Source organism: Vanellus vanellus (genome assembly GCF_965231255.1).
Source record: "Vanellus vanellus genome assembly, chromosome: 4".
Lineage (NCBI taxonomy): Eukaryota > Metazoa > Chordata > Aves > Charadriiformes > Charadriidae > Vanellus > Vanellus vanellus.
Window position 1 is genome coordinate 76,438,645 of NC_138909.1, and position 18,395 is coordinate 76,457,039.

The 18,395-nt window shown below is 39.2% G+C and overlaps 1 protein-coding gene across 3 annotated transcripts; it reads left to right on the top strand.

Annotated features, from left to right (window-relative positions):
* The first annotated feature begins 211 nt into the window (after positions 1-211).
* On the top strand, positions 212-14,342 carry VPS37A (VPS37A subunit of ESCRT-I). 3 transcript variants are annotated; one of them, XM_082482584.1, is made up of 12 exons: positions 212-356; positions 4,378-4,452; positions 5,313-5,427; positions 6,296-6,396; positions 7,302-7,518; positions 8,577-8,647; positions 10,007-10,134; positions 10,222-10,280; positions 10,372-10,440; positions 12,432-12,575; positions 13,330-13,410; positions 13,636-14,342. In XM_082482584.1, exons 1-11 carry the CDS (start codon positions 238-240, stop codon positions 13,408-13,410), a joined length of 1,179 nt encoding a protein of 392 aa, XP_082338710.1. In that variant the 5' UTR covers positions 212-237; the 3' UTR covers positions 13,636-14,342. The 3 variants fall into 3 exon arrangements, with proteins under 3 accessions (XP_082338710.1, XP_082338711.1, XP_082338712.1); XM_082482585.1 differs by lacking the exon at positions 212-356 and adding an exon at positions 2,366-2,399; XM_082482586.1 differs by lacking the exon at positions 212-356 and adding an exon at positions 2,763-2,898.
* The last annotated feature ends 4,053 nt before the right edge of the window (positions 14,343-18,395 follow it).

Genomic DNA, 18,395 nt, shown 5'->3' on the forward strand with positions numbered 1-18,395 from the left:
CCCCCCGCCCTCGTCACCTCTGACCGGCGGCGGGACCGCCAATCGCCGGCCGCGCACGCCCTTCACTTCCTCCCGCGACGTCACGGGCGCGCGGCGGTGACGCGCGCCCCCGTGAGGGAGAGGGCGCCGCCGCTGAGGCGGGGGCGGGGGGACGGAGGTGCGGTGGGGCCGGGCCTCCGCGCGCATGCGCCACGCCGGTGCCGCCGCCGCCGCCGGTGCCCGCCGCCGGCCGGGAGGATGAGCTGGCTGTTCCCCCTCGCCAAGGGCGGCGGGTCCGCCGCGCCTCTGCCCGCCCGCACCAGCCTCCAGCAGCAGAAGCAGCGGCAGATCGAGTCCCTGCGCGGCGCCCACGCCTCGTGAGTGGCGGCGGCCGGGCTGAGGTGGGAGGGTGGGGCGGGGGGGCAGAGCGGCCCCTGTGTCGCCGGACCCGGGGCCTGTGGGACCGGGGACGGGATTTGGCCGCCGACACTTCCCGGTGAGGCCCGGCTGGGTGCTGCCGGCCCTCGGGGTGGGTGAAGAGCGGGGAGCAGGCCGGCGGCGGCGGGGCCGGAGGTTGGGCTGGGGAAGAGAAAGGCAGGTTTGCCGGGGAGTGTGCGGGGGGTGGCGGGGTCGGGGGGTGTCCCCGCCATCTGGGGGTTGGCGGGGAGCGGGCGGGGGTCATCGTGCCCGGTTGCACCGGCGGCTTGGCCGGAAAGTCAGCTAAATGGTTTAATGGGTTTTAAAGTCCGCCAAGAGGTGCGGCTGGCGTGTGTTGGCGTAAAGGCCTCTCTCTCTGGGAACTGGCTGCAGGAGCGCGGTTCTTTAAAAGTTAAGAATAAAACACACGGGGTCTTATCGGCAGTGGCGCGGCAGCCCTGCCGGCTCTGCAAACTGTTTATGTGCAGTGCTAACCCTGCTAATAAGTGACTGTTCCTTAGTAACTTGTTTTGTTTAGAATCATAGAATCATAGAATTGCTGAGGTTGGAAGGGACCTTTAAGATCACGAAATCCAACCATTAACCTACCCTGACAAAACACTTCTAAACCATGTCCCCAAGTACCACATCTACCCTTTTTTTAAACACCTCCAGGGATGACGAATCCACCACCTCCCTGGGCAGCTTATCCCAATGTTGAATAACTCTTTCAGTGAAAAAAATTTTCCTAATATCTAATCTAAACTTTGTCTGACATAACTTGAACCCATTTAGGTGCTCACCAGAGGCAGTGGGTTTTTCTCTGTGCAACAGCCACACTTTAACAGCAAAACACCTTCCTTTATCCAAAGAGACGTCAGCTTGTCAGCATGCTGATCAATTTTGCCTAAATTTTATTGCTTTAAAGGGGTTCACACTTTAAAAGGAGATCCATACTCCATATATTTCAAGTTATCTTTTCTGTGAACGTGTAAGGATTCGTCCTCCCTAGGATGTCTGATGAAGTAGAATGATAGAAGTCTATCCAGACTATCCAGATCCAGAAAAAGAAAATTTTTTTTGTTATGTCAGGCGGAGACGACGAGTGGAAGAGAAACTGATTGTATTTCCAAGTTTAATAATTGCAGTTCTCTCACTACCCTAATATTTTGAATTATCCCAGTATTGCTAAACATTGCTGCTTGCTTAAACTTAAATTTGTTCAGAGTCAATTTTGCAAATATTTTTGAAAGACAGTTCACTTTTCTAAAGAGCTGTCTCTGGGTACACAACAGCTTACCTAACTAGAAGCTTTTGTTGGACTGGCCTTACTCAGCCTTTTATTTCTACTCTTTTTTCCTTACCAGGAAGATAAGCTCACCCCAAGTTAAGTCCTCAAAAAAGTTGATCAGTTTTTGTCGCAGTCAGCTTGCTGAACTGGTTTACTACCTGTTTGTGCAAGCAGCAGTTCAAGCACGGGCAGAGAGGGAAGGGACCCTGTGGCCAGGAACAGAGATGAGGGGTAGGCAGATGGTAGCTGCTCAGATGTAACTTTACAGCTAAGTAAACTAGCCTACCTGGTCTCTCTTGATGATAGGTGTAAAAAACAACAACAAAAAAAAAAAGGTGGCAAGTGGAGGAGTAAATTCTGGCTAAGTGTACAGTTTTCATAAGACATACTTATTACTGAGTAAATCTGAGTAACAGTGCCTCAAATTCTGTGCTTTTAAAAAGGTATGTGTACTTTTCAAAAGCACAAAGGTTTTTTTGGGTGGGACTGATGTGCTTGCTTACGGACTCCATAGCAGCGCAGATCTATAGGATAGGAATAAGCATTAAGCATTGCAACAGCGTTGTTTCCTAAGCAGTGATTAAATAAGTGCCATTCTAGTGTTTGTTTTGACTGATAAGTATATTTTGTCATTCGTTTCTGTGTATCCCAGATGCTCCTCCCTGAAATGCTCAAAATAAAGTTCTTGACATGCTGTAGTTACTCAAGTTAGGTAAGTTTGGTTTGTGTTGTCTTAGGTCGTAAAAGCCCAGGTATATGTGATCTTAATTTCATTGAAGTAGCTAGTCTTCCTTTTCAGGATCCCTCACAGGTTTAGGAGCTTGAAATCACGTTTTTGTGTTTAAAAAACAGTTTTCTTACATTTGCTGTTGTTCTAGCCAAAGTTAAGAATGTGTCATTTTTCCAGTCTATCCATTCCCAGTTGGGGAAGGGACAACTAGGTTTATCGGTTCAAAGTTTCGCTTAAAGGAGGTTGTAACAGTTTGGACAACTCAGTGAGATTCTGGATTTCTCATTTCTCTCTCCCTGTTCTCCTCTTCTTCCCCAGTTCCTGTAGGTTGTGCATGTGAGTGGAGCATAATTATATACCATTCTCAACAGGATTTTGTATCAGGCTATTAAAATGTGTGACAGATGATTACAGGGTGGGAACATGCGTGAGAGATTCCAGGGAGAATCCTTCAGTTAAGAACAAGGAGGTGGTGATTTCGGTGCGTGATGTATCACAGTAGGCCACTAAACTCTGGTTTGAATTATCCTGCGCTGAAGGTATCTGATAGTTTCTTCAAAACAGCATGTGATTTCACAGGGAAAGAGCAGATACTGAGCTGTCTGTGAGAGGAATAAGGTCGGATTGCGGAAGGCAAGGTGTATAGCTAGGTTGGTGTCGTACACCATTTATTCCCAAAGCTCTGAAAACTAGAGTTTTAAATTCCGTGTGCAAATAATGCATTGCAGGGCTACAAAACAATCCTAGGGCTACACTGAACACACATTTGCAGGTAATGTGTTTGGGCTTTTGAGGAAGTAATTGTATGGAGTGTACCTGGCAGTGGATGGAGGAGCATTGCTGAAGTTGGGTGCAAAGAGGCTTCCTGGGAACACCCAGCTGCCAGTATTCCCAACTGGAGCTGTGTTCCCTCCCTTTACAAGGGAGCCTTAGAGAGGTGAGGGAGAAGAATATTATTAACCAGGTACAGGCAGGAAAAATACATGGAAGAGGAATCAGTGTGCTTTTTAAGTTTGTTTTGATTGAGGCATTATAAGATTAAGCTAATTTTTATGCCCTCCTTTCCCGGCTTATGTATGTTCATATTGTCTGGAAATTCTGCTTCTGAGCTCAGTCTTCTACTCCTTCTCTGCCTTCCCTGGGATGCCATCTTTCACAACAGTCTTGCTGTGCACAGAAATTGTAGAGTCCATTGAATATTGAAATCAGCTTCCTATTAATGCAGCAGATGTAAAGATTTTTCTCAGTAACTTACCTGTTACAGGAGAAGCAAATTTGGATTTGGTCTTACCAGATTCCAAGAAATACGTGTTTCTTCACTTAGTGTTTCAGGGGGGTCTGTGTCTTGAGTGTCGCTGGATTGCAGAGCTTTACAGTCTTGCAAGTAGCTCTTCTCCAGAAAATTCTTGAAAATATCTGTGCAAGTGCATAGAACTTGGTGCATGTGGAAAAAAAAATACGGTTAAATAGTAAACTAATCTATTAAGGAAGAAGGTCTAGTGTAATGTATGTTCTAAATACTGGTCTGTAGGCAGTGTTGCAGAGCAATACTTAGTTGTGAACCAAGTGTTGTAATGCCTTGGCAAAGTAAATGTTTTATGAGAGAAACATCAGTATATAAAGAAATCACTGATGTAATGTCTTAAATTAAGTCAGTAAATGGAGAAAAATAAGTTGAGATTGTTGTCAGATCAGTGAGCAGCACAATTTCTCCTGCTGTATTTCCATTGCTTGTGATCATATATGAGGTCTAAAAGTTCAATCTAGTATTTTTTGCTTTAATCCTAATATTCAGTATAGCATTCTGATGCATATTAACTTATTCCAGCATTTTCAAATTTATTCTTACAAGGCTTTTCAAAACTAAACTGAATACAAAGGTTTGAGGTCATGCCTTTTTTTAGACTTTAGGCTCTTATATTGACCACGAATTGGATGCTAACAATTTCTTCTTTGACAGCATTGCAGAAATTCAGAAAGATGTGGAATATCGACTGCCATTCACTGTAAACAACTTGACAATTAATATTAACATGTAAGTAGAGTGAGATATCTCTATGCATATCTGGAAAATTAAAATTGTTCTCAAAAAAAAAAGTAGTAGTAGAACATAAATGGCTCCCATCTCATAACTAATTTCAAGGACTGTAATCTGGATTTGCATTAGTAGTTGTAGTGATATGAATGAAGCTAGTTCTATACAAGAGGCAGATGCTCAGATGAAAGCAAAACTATTTTGCTATGCTCAGCTCCCGAGATACCTGTGTGGTTTTAGTTGAAGGTACATAGGAGAAAATGCTTGAGAGTTTCTGATGTCTTTGAATCCCCTCCAACTGAAAATAAACTTAATTAGCAATTTACTAATCTGCTGTAACTCCTAACTCTTACCCCAGTTAAGCTTCTGGATTATAGCTTAAGTGATTTATTGTAACATTTCCTGTGAATTTACTTTGGGGGGTGCTTTTGCTCTCGCAAATATTGATGGTATTCTATTCACAAGTTTTTTTATTACTTTAGCCTGATAACTTGCCTGATACTCTTGCAGGTTACACAGCATTGTCTTTGTAGTAACAACATTTGTATTAAAAAATATTGTCATTACGCTACAGCTTTTTCTTTCTCCATGGACAGAGTTGCTTCATTGTTATCCTACAATTTTGCCCAGTAAATGCTCTCTTCAGATCCATGAAAGTCTGGTATTCTAATCTGTCTGATTTCTAGTTTTGTAACTGAGTAATCCTTTTGTTTGCTTCATTCACTCAATTTCTCCATAACTCTTCTCGTAGAAAAGTCAGTTTATGTAATTAATAGTACTTTTTCTTTGCATAAGAAGCCTTCTTATGCAAACTTTATCATGGGATGTAGCTGTAGTAATGATTATTCTTGTATTTGCAGCTTGCTTCCACCTCAGTTTCCTCAGGAAAAACCAGTCATCAGTGTTTTCCCACCTGTGAGACATCATTTAATGGACAAGCAGGGAGTATATGTGACCAGTCCGTTAATCAGTAACGTATGTATAACTTGTAGCTTCACATACATGTACTGTTAATAGCAATTTTAATACATGTCACACTAGATTATTACTAATTCTTCTGGTAAAAAAAGACTAGTACAGATCCTAATCCCTCTCAAACTGTATTTTGAGGGATCTGAAAACAAAAATTCAGTAGTGTTCTGTATACTACTATTTATTCTTTTACTGTTACCATTACCTAGTTGAGTATTCCATATATCTAAAACTATTTTAACTTATGATATCTTAGAATGTTCCTATTGCTTTTCTTGTTAATGCTAATAGCACAGTTCTTGTTTCTCTACAGTGTATTCCAAAGGAGAAGGGTACTTTAAGACTGTTTTGTAACATAGTTCTTTCTACCCTAATCCTATTAGAAAGATGTCAAGGTTTTAGCTCTAATATTGATGTGGTGGGGTTTGGGTTCCCCCCCACCCCCCCTTTTCTCTGCCAACAAGGATGTGGTAGTTTGTTGGGGTCAGGGGGAGGTTACGACTTTTTCAGAATGCAATTAATGCTTTTTGTCTCAGATCTTGATCCCCCCTCACCCCCCCTCTCTGTGTTCCCAAATGTAACTTGGTAACTAAGGTGGGGTTTTTTTGGTTGTTCATCAGAAATGTACTTGATTGATTCCCCATTGATAGTGGAATACACAAAAGACTTTTGGTTTCTGTTCAGTTCTGGGTGGCTTTATCACTTTATTTGGAGCTTGTGTATACACAGTTTACATTAGCTGTTATGTCTCTGAAATAGCATCCAGCACTGCTGTGTGGGTATAAATAAACGGTCAAGTTCAGCACATTTTGGAACTGTTGTATTCCAGGCATAATTTTTCTTCTGCATTGGGTTTTTTTGTTTTTACCAGTTTACAATGCACTCAGATCTTGGAAAAATTATTCAAAGTTTACTGGATGAGTTTTGGAAGAATCCTCCAGTTCTGGCTCCTAGCTCAACATCATTTCCATAGTAAGTATCTATAAACATGATGAATGGAACTATGTGTATTAACTTACATTTTTTTAAAAGAGGTGAAAACAAGTATTAGGAGGGCAGGAGCAGGAATAATATAGTGGATGTATCAGGAGACATAGATTCCCTGCCTTTGCACAATTTCATGTGCAAGGATGTGGTTGTTTTGTGAAGAAACACCGGATTTCATTGGAGTTACATTGTCAACCTGCTGATGTAACCTCATGTGCTTCTGTTTTCTTGAAAAAGAATATGTTTACGTTTTCAGATGAAATCTTGAATTTGCTGTAGGTCATGATCTGAGCAGTTGTGTTTCTTCATATTCTGTTCATAATCTCCCAGGCTCAGAGGCAGCTTCTGTTGTACAGCTGTGCAACAGAAATTGTGCAACTTAAATAATTCTATCAGTACAACTGTGGTTCTCGTGGCTGACAATGATACTGGGTTCAGATGCAGCTGCAGTTGTGAATTTAAAAAAAATCATTCATGTTATTTAGAAGTCATTACATGTGTGTTGCCCAAGCTGTTAAATGCTATACTGTAAATAAAAACTAATGTACTACACAGATGAATTTCTCAGGACTTTTAGATGGAAACAATATTAATTTATGCTCTCATAAATTTTTGAGAAGTGGTTTTCTTATAATTAAGAGTGGGAGTGTGTATTTGGCTGCTTTACAAGGATATAGCTTAATGGAGTTGTATATTATGTTGCAGTATAAAACATAGAGTAGACTCCTACATTGGAAGTAACTGAGAACAGAAAATGCAACGTTTATGGTGATGTAAAAATTCAATCTTATGTCTTGTATGTGGTCTAGTAATTATAATTCCAATGATAAGAAATGTGCTGTAAGCAGTTGGTTGCTCATGGTTGTGATTTTTTGTTTGTTTGTTTTTAGCCTTTTCAACAAGCCAGCTGGAATGCCTCCTTACGCTCCTCAGGGGTTTCCATTTCTTCCTCCATACCCACCTCAAGAACCAAATAGAACTATGGCAGCTGTGCCCGTTGCTGAATCAGTTTCTTCAAGCTACACTACGGACAAGCCTGCTGCTCCCTCTTATGGCTTGATTGCTGATCTGCCACTGCCTGTTCCAACAGCAGAAGCAGTGCTTCAGGTCTGTGCACTGAGTTTTGCTGCTTAAGCTATCAGACACTGGGTATAAATTTCCTCAAGAGCACACAGGGCATTGCTGCAAAACTCAAGGGAGCAGTCTGAGTGACTGCACTTCATTGTTTTGCTGGTGCAAGGAAAATGAAGCTGTCATTCTGGCTCTGATGAAAAGGTTTTTAGAACAAACATGAGGTCAGAGCAACAAGTTTGCCTTTCTGACTTTCAGTGGAACTAGTGTTATGCTAAATATCTTAGAACATACGTTTTTTCTGGAGCTGCACTCCCCCATATTGCAGCTGTGACTGTTTCTCCAGCCATAGAAAATGAGATCCTTGTCTCTATATGGGATTTCCTACCCAGAACCTATCAGGTGAGAACGACATGCAATCTCAAGCCTTTACATGTAGAGTATTTATTTCTGGTTTTCATGCTTAAAATAGTTTCTCTTCACAGATCTTGTATGTGTGTACTCACAAACTCCCTCCCACTGATGCACTCTGGAAGGACTTTTTTTGAATGTCCTCCAAAAACTTTGTATCTAAATGTTTAGTCTTTCATCAAATCTTGTCTTTAGAAACAAAAGCTTTCTTAATGCTGGAAGACTGGCTTTGCAGAATTTAAAATTTCTACATTCTATGAAGACAGACTTTTTTTTTCCATGTCTAAAAACTTTTTTCCTGAGGGTTTATAACTTTAAAAACCATGTGAAAGATATCAAAATGTCAATCTCTTTCTCTTTTCTGGCTTCCCTGAGTTATGCTCCTCCTGTGTGTTTTCCTGGGTCATCCAACTGTTGTCAAATGGAGGACATAGCAAGACAGAATTATTTTCCTCCAAAATTGACTAATCTTTTATGACACGCTACCCCAAACATCCCCAAGTACTTTGTTGCCATGGTTGAGTTGAGACATCTTCTGCTCAGAGACTAGTGCTACTGCTTCTTACTGCTTTTCCTGCTTTTCTTGTTGCTGGCAATTACTCATGTCCAGTTTTGGATTAATCAGGTTAAATCAAGAAATTGCTCTTCAAAAATCTGCTAAGCATTTCTAAACTTCCATTTAGGTTGGTCAGAATGGATTTACTTACAAGATGCCTGATCTTCCTGATACATTTCCAGAACTCTCAGAACTAAGGTAAATTTTCAGAAGGTAGCAAAACTTTCCACAGTCATTAAAAGGCAATTGCTGCTGGTCTGTACCTGATTTTTGTCAGAAGTCTGTATACATCACCGAAAGGTTTTTGTAGAAATTATAAATAGGAGAACTACCACTTACCAAAATTGGTAGAATCAGAAAGTAAGCCAGCCTTGTATTCAGTGTACTGTTTGTTTAGGGTTTTCTCAGCAGGAACAAAACTTTAGGATTCAACACCAGGAAAAAGAGCATTTGTTTTTACTTTTCCTAACTATCAGTGCTCTGCTGTCTTCTGGGGCCTTACCAGGGACTTAATTTCTACTGATACAATAAGCGTAACTTCTGAAGGAGGTAAGGGGACAGGAAAATGGACTTGAGACTGGTTCACGAATTACATTCTCTTAAATTTGAAAGGACTGCAGCTCAGGGTGAGCATTGGACTACTTTGTGAGCAGCTGAGCATGTGCAAGGGGATTGAGTTAGATAAATCCAGGTGGCAAATGTGCCAGCTGTCGCACTGCAAATCACTTCCACATCTAAATCATACACATACTCCATAAATATTTTCATCAAAAGCATATCTTGTCACAATTAAAAAAATGTATTAGTTATGGTTCCCAGCAATTTGCTCAGATCTAGTGAGACAGCCTAGATCAGTTATCCAGGATTGCCAGGAAGTGCAGCCTGTGGAGAGGGACCCATGCTGGAGCAGGGGAGAAGTGTGAAGAGGAAGGAGCGGCAGAGACAAATTGTTCTGGACTGACTTCCAACACCTGCAGTTCCCCCCCCTCTCCCCGCACTGCTTGGGGCAGGGGGAGGCAGAGGAGTTGGGAATAAAGGAGTGAAGTTGAGCCTTGGGAAAAAGGGTTTGAGGTGTTTTAGCTTTTTTCTTTCTTCTCACCATCCAACTCTTACTGTAATTGGCCATAAATTAAATTAAGTTTTCCCAAGTAGAGTGTTTTGCCTGTGATCGTAATTGGTAAGTGATCTCCCTGTCTTTACCTTGGCCCACAAGCTTTTCCCCTGTATCCTGTTGAGGAGGGGGACTGGGAGAGCAGCTGGGTGGGTGTCTGGTAGCTGGCCAAGGTCAACCGACTATAGTAGCATTAAAAAACACTTTTTAGGAAATAAAGCTTGAAATGAGAGATACTTTTTCACACACTGCTTTTTAAGCTCACTGCTGCAGATAGTAGAGCCCACAATCCAGGAGAAAGGTGAAAAATAAGATGTGGTCAAGTGTTGGGTATCTGTAACGTCCTAATAAATGCCTCAAACTTTTGACTTTTGGCAGAAATGAGTAACACTACATGCAATGTTTGCTGTTAGCTTTCTATCTGCTTTCTTTCTGTTTGAATATAGTATATCCCAGCTGACTGATATGAACGAGCAAGAGGAAGTGTTACTGGAACAGTTTGTGACTCTACCACAACTGAAGCAAGTAATTTCTGATAGAGATGAGTTAGTGAAAAGCATTGAAGAGCTGGCAAGTAAGATGTCAAAACGTTAGCATCTCTGGCTGTGTTCTATGAACGGAATCCTTTAAAAAAAGTAGTAATAGTGCCTTTATTTTACAGAAAAAAACTTGTTGCTGGAGCCTAGTCTGGAGGCAAAAAGACAGACAGTGTTAGATAAAGTAAGTGAACAATAAAATATTTTTCAGAAATATTAGTTGTAAAATTCTGTTTTTATCAGGGGGAAAATGTTCTTTTTCTTCTTCCTTCCAGTATGAACAACTCACACAGATGAAAGCAGCCTTTGAAAAAAAGATGCAAAGACAGCATGAACTTAGTGAGGTATAATCTCTATATTATATTATCCTTTAAGAATACTTCAATAAAACTGAAGTTTTGATTTGTATCTTTATCCATAAAAAATATTCTTGTGGTTAAACTGTAATTTTATATGAAATAGATTCACAGCAAGTATGAAATAAAATGGAATAAGGTACCAAACAGTTTGAAAGCAAAAAAGTGTTGTGATTGCACTACTGTTTATTTTGGGATTTTATTTTTTTTTTTAATGCTACTATAGAAGCAAAGTTGGAAGAAGGGAGTGTGATGAGCATTAGAGCTGTTCCTAAGTTTAATGCTGAGTCAAACCAGTTTTAATAGAATGATTTTTAAAGAAGACTTATTTAATTAACGGTACCCATTTAATATAACCAGCTTGTAAAACTGTACAGATGAAAATGATGAAAACCATTGCTTTAGAAATTAAATTCTGTGATTCCCTGAATAAGCTTACTTTCTTACTTTAAACAACATGTTATATACGCTGTCAAACTTTGCACATTCTAAAGCACAAATAAGGTAAAGTCATTACTTCAGAAAGCAATTTGGGGAAGGAGAATAATTTCTTAGTATGTTTACCAGGATCTGCATTAGAAGATGTAACTTCTCATAAACCAAGTTCTGCACTGAAATCTTCATTATTTGCAACACTTGTCACCTGAGAGTACAACAGTCCATCAAAATAGCATGCATAGTGCCTGAATTTCAAAATGCCCAAAAAGTAACAAAAAACAAAGTAACGAACAAGAGGTTACGTGACAGCAAACTGAATGATTTCATAGGTGATCTAAATGAATTAAATGTTTCCTTGCTTGAAAGTCAGTCTTACACCTAATGCCGCCTTTCTGTGTGATGTAGGTTGGGTTTAAAGTGGGCGGAGGTAGTTGGCATTGAGAAACATTGTATTTCTGTAAGAAACCACTTAAAAGCAGGACGTAATACTCCACTGCTATATTACCTTTTCTTTTTTCTAAGTTGGATTTGCTGATGCAATTTAATGATGGTTAGGAGGCTGAGAGTTGGGGAGTTGCAGCTGGGTTTTTGTGCTGGTTTTCCACGTTTGTTGTCTTCATGTATTGATGGTCACTGTCACTACCTGATATTTCTTGCTACCGCTCCTTCAAGTTCCAGACAAGTCTTTTTAGTTGTACTGTGGTGAATTTTAGTCATCTTTTATTAGAACAAACTCCCTTTATTTTACACAAGATTAATTTAACAGGAAATTTCTGATTACATTACAGTTTTACAGTACATAAGTAAAATATTTTTCATGGGGTAGATGAAGGGTAGTCCAAGCATCTAAAAATCTATAAGGATCTTGATTTTGTAGTTCTGATTCTGTACAGACTCCTACTGAAGACATGAATCATTTTCTGATTAACTGCCCCAACTACTTAGAGGAAAAATAATGAAATTATACATGGCAACCGAAGTAAGGTTTGAGGTTTGTAAGAACAGAGGAATGAGTATACCAGTTTAGATTAGCAGCCCATCGACTTCTTAAGGAGGTGCTTTTTCCTTTCACGTGTCTCTCTCCACAGTCATTTCAAGGGTATTTAAAAGCTGAACAGTAAGTGCTTTTTTACCTTTTTATACTTCTCAGGTTCAATACTGAGTTTCAAAAGTAGACCCTATTTATTGAAGACCCTTAAAGTGCTAGTTCTACTCAGAAATCATGCACTTGAGAACCTGTCAGATTTCAAAGGTGGATGCTTTCTACAGTGTAGAGTAAAAGTTGAAAAGCTTTGTACGTTTGTGAAAATGATTGTGAATCAAGACCTAAACTAACAACGGTTTTCTCACATTGAATCCTTTCTAGTTTAACAAGCTATGCTGTTTCTTGGAGATGAAACTTCATCTGGTCACTTAGGCTTTTATGTAATAATAACGCTCTATTCACATATTTCGTATTTATATAGTCATTTATCTTTTTTCTTGGAAATATAGGTTTTGATGTACAGTTTAATATTATATAGGAGTTTTTATTTTCTTAGAGTTGCAGTCCAAGTGCTCTGCAAGCCAGACTTAAAGTAGCTGCTCATGAAGCTGAAGAGGAATCTGACACTATCGCAGAAGACTTCTTGGAAGGCAAAACAGAAATAGATGACTTTCTTAGTAGTTTCATGGAAAAGAGAACGGTATGTAATATATACAATCATTCTTGTAATATATACAATCATTCTAATCTGAGAGATATACAACACATAGTGAAAAAATTTAAGACTTAAAGTTTAAGCAGTTCTGTGATACAGAACAGTGCTTTAGTAAGCTCCAACAGAAGAAAAACATATCCATAAGTGGCTTCAGTCTAGAATATAATCTGCGTTCTGAAGACAGATATTTTTAAGGCGGGAGTGCAAAGTTCTCCTGCATTAGGCTCTCTACTTACGTGTTGTTGCAGATATTTTTGTGTCACTTTCTTCTGTATCCTGTATAGATAAAGGGAAGATGGACTACATGGACAATTTTAAATTTAGTAAATTGACATGAAATGACATGTTCTATTAACCAACCTTAATGTTTAATAAATTAAACTTCTTAAACTAATTATTCTCTTGATGGCTATCACCAAATAAGTAACTGAGGTTGAGAAAACGCTGTTCTTGCTCATGCTGTGACAAGACCAACTTATTGGGTAGTGTTCCTTTCTTCAAAAATGCCTAATAAATGCATTCCATAACGTAGGAAACAATTCTCTTATAACCAGTTGTGGTTGGAGTAATGTTATCAATATAGACAGTTGTTCAGCCTGAAGCCTAGAAGCAAGGTGGTTCACAGGGCTTTTCCTTTTTTAAAGAGCCTGCAAAGTAGCTAAATCATTAAAGAGAAAATGTAGTATGCATTATTAAAAATTCCTTTCAGAAGTCACTCTTCCCATGTCTTGTTTTGTAGCTCTGCCATTGTAGACGAGCCAAAGAGGAAAAACTTCAACAGGCAATAGCAATGCACAGCCAATTTCATGCTCCGCTATAGGTAAACTGCTGTTTTAATATTTGTGGTGAACCTTTTTTTAAAACAGTTTACCTCATTGTCACACACTTACAGATTGCTAATTGGAAATGGATTTGTTACGATGCTTAGTGTTCTAATAATGCTTTCTGTGGAAATCAAGTATGTGCTGCATCTGTTGTTAGTTGTATTTAAAACATAGCTTCTGGAGGAGTTAAAATATCTAATTACGGAAATTTGTCTTTACAGACTTCCTGCAAACTACACCTGCCAAGAGAACGAGTGAAAAACCCAATAAAGCACATTTTTTAATAACTATTATTTGCAAATAAGCATTTCATCTTATATGGCTGTATTTATAGAAGAGATTGTATACAGAGTTGGGGTGTTTTTTGTACAAATTAGAATGTCTCTTTATATTCTCATTATACTCAAGAATCCTTCTATTGCAATCTTTGCACTAATTTCTTGTATTTATTGTTGATAGTTCTTATTATATTTAAGTTCCTGCTGCTATACTCCATTCTTCAGAGATTAAATACCTAAACATGTAATTTTGACTAGCTTTTTACATTTTTTATAAAAACATGATTCATATATTTTGTATTTTGAACTTATAAACAGAGATTTGGCTTGATCTGTGGAAGAGTTTGAGATAAGTGGTGACAGAACGTTGGAAACAGAAGAAGTTCATAATTCGGGATTGTCAGTGGATTCACAAGCTGTCTTTTCTTGAAGCCAAAATGTTTTAGAACAAGTTTTTTACTTTTAAGTAATAATACAAAACTAAGTACAGCCTGTATTGTGTTTTGGATAAATAGATTTTGGATTAAGCAAAGGATGTGTTGGAACAAAAAATTATCTCTGCGTAGATTTGATATGTTGCTCAGTAGCACTGATGCACTTGATTTCAGGAGTGGCTTGGAACCTACCACTGTAATTAAACACAATTTTCATCTAACAATTTCATTTTCATATTTGTTTTTACTTAAAGGAAAAATAATCAGGTCGCCTCCCAGTTTCTGTTTTATGCAATGTGAATATGTTTATCATGTGAGGAACTCAAAAGCACTTTACAAAAACTACAGAAACTACTTCTGAAGTTCTGTAGTTATTTTTTCCTAATTTTAAGGAACAAAGAAACTAATTTGGCTGGAGTTGCATAGTGTGCTATGTTAAGGCCAGTGACAGAATTTGGAAGTGAGACTTAATTCTGCCCTTCAGTCACTGAGTCTCTGGTGAGCTGACTTTTTTTAGCATGGGGATATAACTGTTGAGAATGGATAGGACCAAGTGCAATATTCTATAGGAGAAAAATACAACCCATTAACAGACACATTCTTTTTCTTAACCTTGTCAGTACATTAGGTTTTCATGGAGACAGTCAAGTTCCAGAAGAACAGAAGGAATTGTACAGTTCTGAGAGATAACGAAGATAAAGCACTGATTAAGTAATGTATTAGGAATCCTGCTGCTTTCTTGTCAGGAAGCAGCCTGGAGATAAACCTCTTAGCCAAGACGCTGCCTCTGTGTTACCTAGATAGGGTCACAGAATATCACAGGTTCAAGTCCCAAACTAAAGCATGTCATTCCAAGTGAGTACTTTTCTGTATCTCTAATCTTCAGTCAGTCCTAAAGTTGATGGTCTTCTAGCAAAATGCAATAAGGTATTTCTTCCTAACTGGAGAAAAGTGAGTAAATCTGGAGTTATGAAAACGATGTAGGTGCAAGAAGTCTGTTCCACAGGCTAGTGAATCTTCAAATGGGGCTTTAGTCTCAATCCTGTCATACTTGACAGTATGTGGTTGTCTGTCTTAAGCTAATGCCTTTCAGGGTGAGTAAACTATTCACTGGTATTTGATGGGATTTTTTTTTGTAAAGCTCATCCAAATTTTGAGATTAGATATCTCAAGAAAATAGAACTATGGTCCAAATCAAAGAAGATACTCAGGTACCTGAAAAAATAAACAGGTTGTAAGTGTCGTGGTTAAGCAATAATTTTAGGGTCTCTCCTTCCAAAATACATTTCTGCTGACTGTGCATAATACTGCTTGTGTATTGAAGCCCTAATTGTAGATTTCTAAGTGGTTCTGGACTTGGATCTCCGAGTAGTGTGATTTCTGCAGGTCTGGAGAAGAGTTAGATTTAAGTCATCAGTGTTACCTTCTTGGCAAACTCCGTCTATTTTCTGTGCTGAGAGTACAAGTTGGTTTGGATCTTTTTCTGAGTATCTAACTAACAGTCTTGAAGGCTAGACACACAATTCTGTCCAGGGCTGGTTTTGTTGTTGTTGTTGTTTCTTCCTTGTAAGCAGAGAAAGGAACAGATGACCAAACATCTCGTGCTCTTCCTGAATTGGGCTAGTATCTTCTATATGCATTTAAAATGGCATGGAATGACAGGCTTCTGTCCTCATCTGCCTCTTCCCGTTCAATGTTATGTGGTGCTCTACTGTGAACTGAACCAGCCAGGTCACCTTTGGGCGATTTGCTTCCCAAACTAGTACAAGTTCTCAACACTTCAGCTTTTCCTCTTAGGTTGCTTTTGTGAGCAAATTTACAAATTCAGGACTTCTCCATGGAGTCTTTCTGATGGTAGTGGAGGAGAGTCTAGAAGAAAATGTCACTGTTCAACGCAGGTTCTTGTTCAAGTGTTTCTTGTTCAGGGATATGAGAATTTAAGGTCTTCTCTTTTCTCCCTTCCTGTTTTCTCTTTCATATTGTTGTTCCTATTCCCATTCCATTGATTTCTGCCCCACCCCCCCCCTATGTTTTAGCCTCTTCTGCAGTCACAAACCCATCCTCAAGAAAAGAAGCACAGAAGCCTGTATTCAACAATGGTGTACTGGGTTAGCTACAGGTATCCTGTCACATGCAGAAATGGCCAGCCTGTTTGTGGCCTTTAAAGGACAAGCCAACATGCTGCTGGTTTGGTTTTTGGTTTGTTTTGGGGTTTTTTATTGTTATTTTAGTCTTAAACTGGTTTTGCCAATGGGAACATTTTTCCTGATAGGTAATCTTCATACTGTCACCAGAAGACTTAGCAGAACACTGATAACATTCTGCCAAAGTTAAAGGTTTGGGCTACCAGCTTTGGGCTGGTAGTTCACTGTTCAGTGCATTCCTTATGTTATTTTGCTGAAATGTGATGTGTAGGTGTAAATCCAGCTTTAAACAATTCCCTATGAAGTGTAAGAGAATGGCAGCTGCTGTTAGATACATACTCTAAAATCTTTTGAAATGTATCAAGTGAACTTTTAAGCAATCTGGAGTAATAGGCTACATACAGTGACTTGTTTCTGGAGAGCCTTGCACTGTGTTGTGCTCATACTGAGGTGGAGAAGTGAATTATGAGCAAGAAATACAAGACTAAGGAGGTGGCTTGCCTCTGGTGTTGCAGTAGTTTGGGGTGGGGGTGAGGGTACATTCTGTATTATAACTGCTAATTGAGTCTGGGTTTTGCCTAATTTTCGTATCTGACCTTGCTGCTAAATGTTTTCTGTAGCTGAGTTTATTTAGGCCTTTTGTTCGTCCTTGAGTCAAGTAACTACTTAAATCCAGAACGGAATTCTTCATACAGCAATTGTAACTGATGCTATTGCAGACCAGAGAAATTTTAAAATATAAGTCTGAAATCAAGTAGATTTCATTTCAGGGCGATCTTATATACAGCTGGTGTTAATGGTATATTCTGCTGGGGCTTATAGAAGAAGGTTTTCCGAGATTTCACAGTGTATTTGATATGCTCACCTTTCTGAAAGAGGGGTTATCAGATACATACAGTTATGCTAACCACCACGACAAGCAAGAGACTATAATAAAGTCGGTTCTGAGCAGTATCTAATGATCTACTGTTCTGTAGTTTGCTGTGTACATACTCCTGCAGCTTCGCCACTTGGGACTCTGACCAAATGTGGAAGTTGGAAACCTTTTAGTCTTGTTTCTGTCCAGGTTTTTCCTACTCCCTTCAAAAGCTAGGATACATCTTCCTGAAAGAGGGATTTAAGAGGCCTTCTGGTAAAACTGAATTAAACAAAGTTTAAGTTAATTAACACAGGTAGTTAGGCAACAGAGTTACATCAGTTATCACAGCCTTATTGTGCACACTATTCCGAGCAGTAAATACTGTAATGTGTTAAACTTACTAATAAAGGCTTTGGGATTTTTAATATATCTTGTAATTGTCGAAGTTAAGGGTAGAGTTGGCCATTGCAGAACCTTTTGGGTGGATACAGAATTTTGTTGGAAACTGATGCAGTAAGCTACTCAAGGACAAACTTTTAAACTTTGTGTCTAGTGATTTGACCTTTTCCGGTTTAACCCTTTCAAAAGTGCTAATTCTTGGAGCCACCTTCACTAAAATGGGATTTGAAAACCCATATTACATCTCTGGCTACTGCTTTTATAAATGCCTTGTTTGGGTCAGATCTGACCTGTAGAGGTCAAATTTATATGTAGTAATAAGCTACAAAGAAAGCTTATATCTCAATAATACGGGAATACCTCAACATAAAGAATTGTGTTCTTTAGTCTTCAGAAACAGAATAAATTAATCTGAATAACCTTCACAACCAGCAGACTTAAAAATGAGTCCTTGCCTGAATTCAGTCACAACAATTCTGGTGGACCTACAAGGTCTCAGTAGCTTCTTTCCAGAATGATTTATATTAAAAGACTACTAAATTTTATTTTAAGATTTAACATGATTTGATATGCTGGCTCCAGGTACTTTACTGGAAATTTAAATAACATAAGGAAAGTTGAATGCTGATTTTACCTTTTCTTTTCATCACCCCACTCTCTGGCAATGTTTCTGGCCTTTCTGATTTTGGGGTTTGCTGTACGCTTGGTCCTGGATCTTTGGCAGGTTTCTCACTGGTCTTAGTACTGTGATAAGTCAACCTACTTTTATCTTACCCCACCATGTGTTCCTCCTTTCCCGAATGAATTGTCAGTGACTTACCTGTCCTTGGAGGATTTTTCAGTTGCTGTGGTGTTAACGTGCCTCTG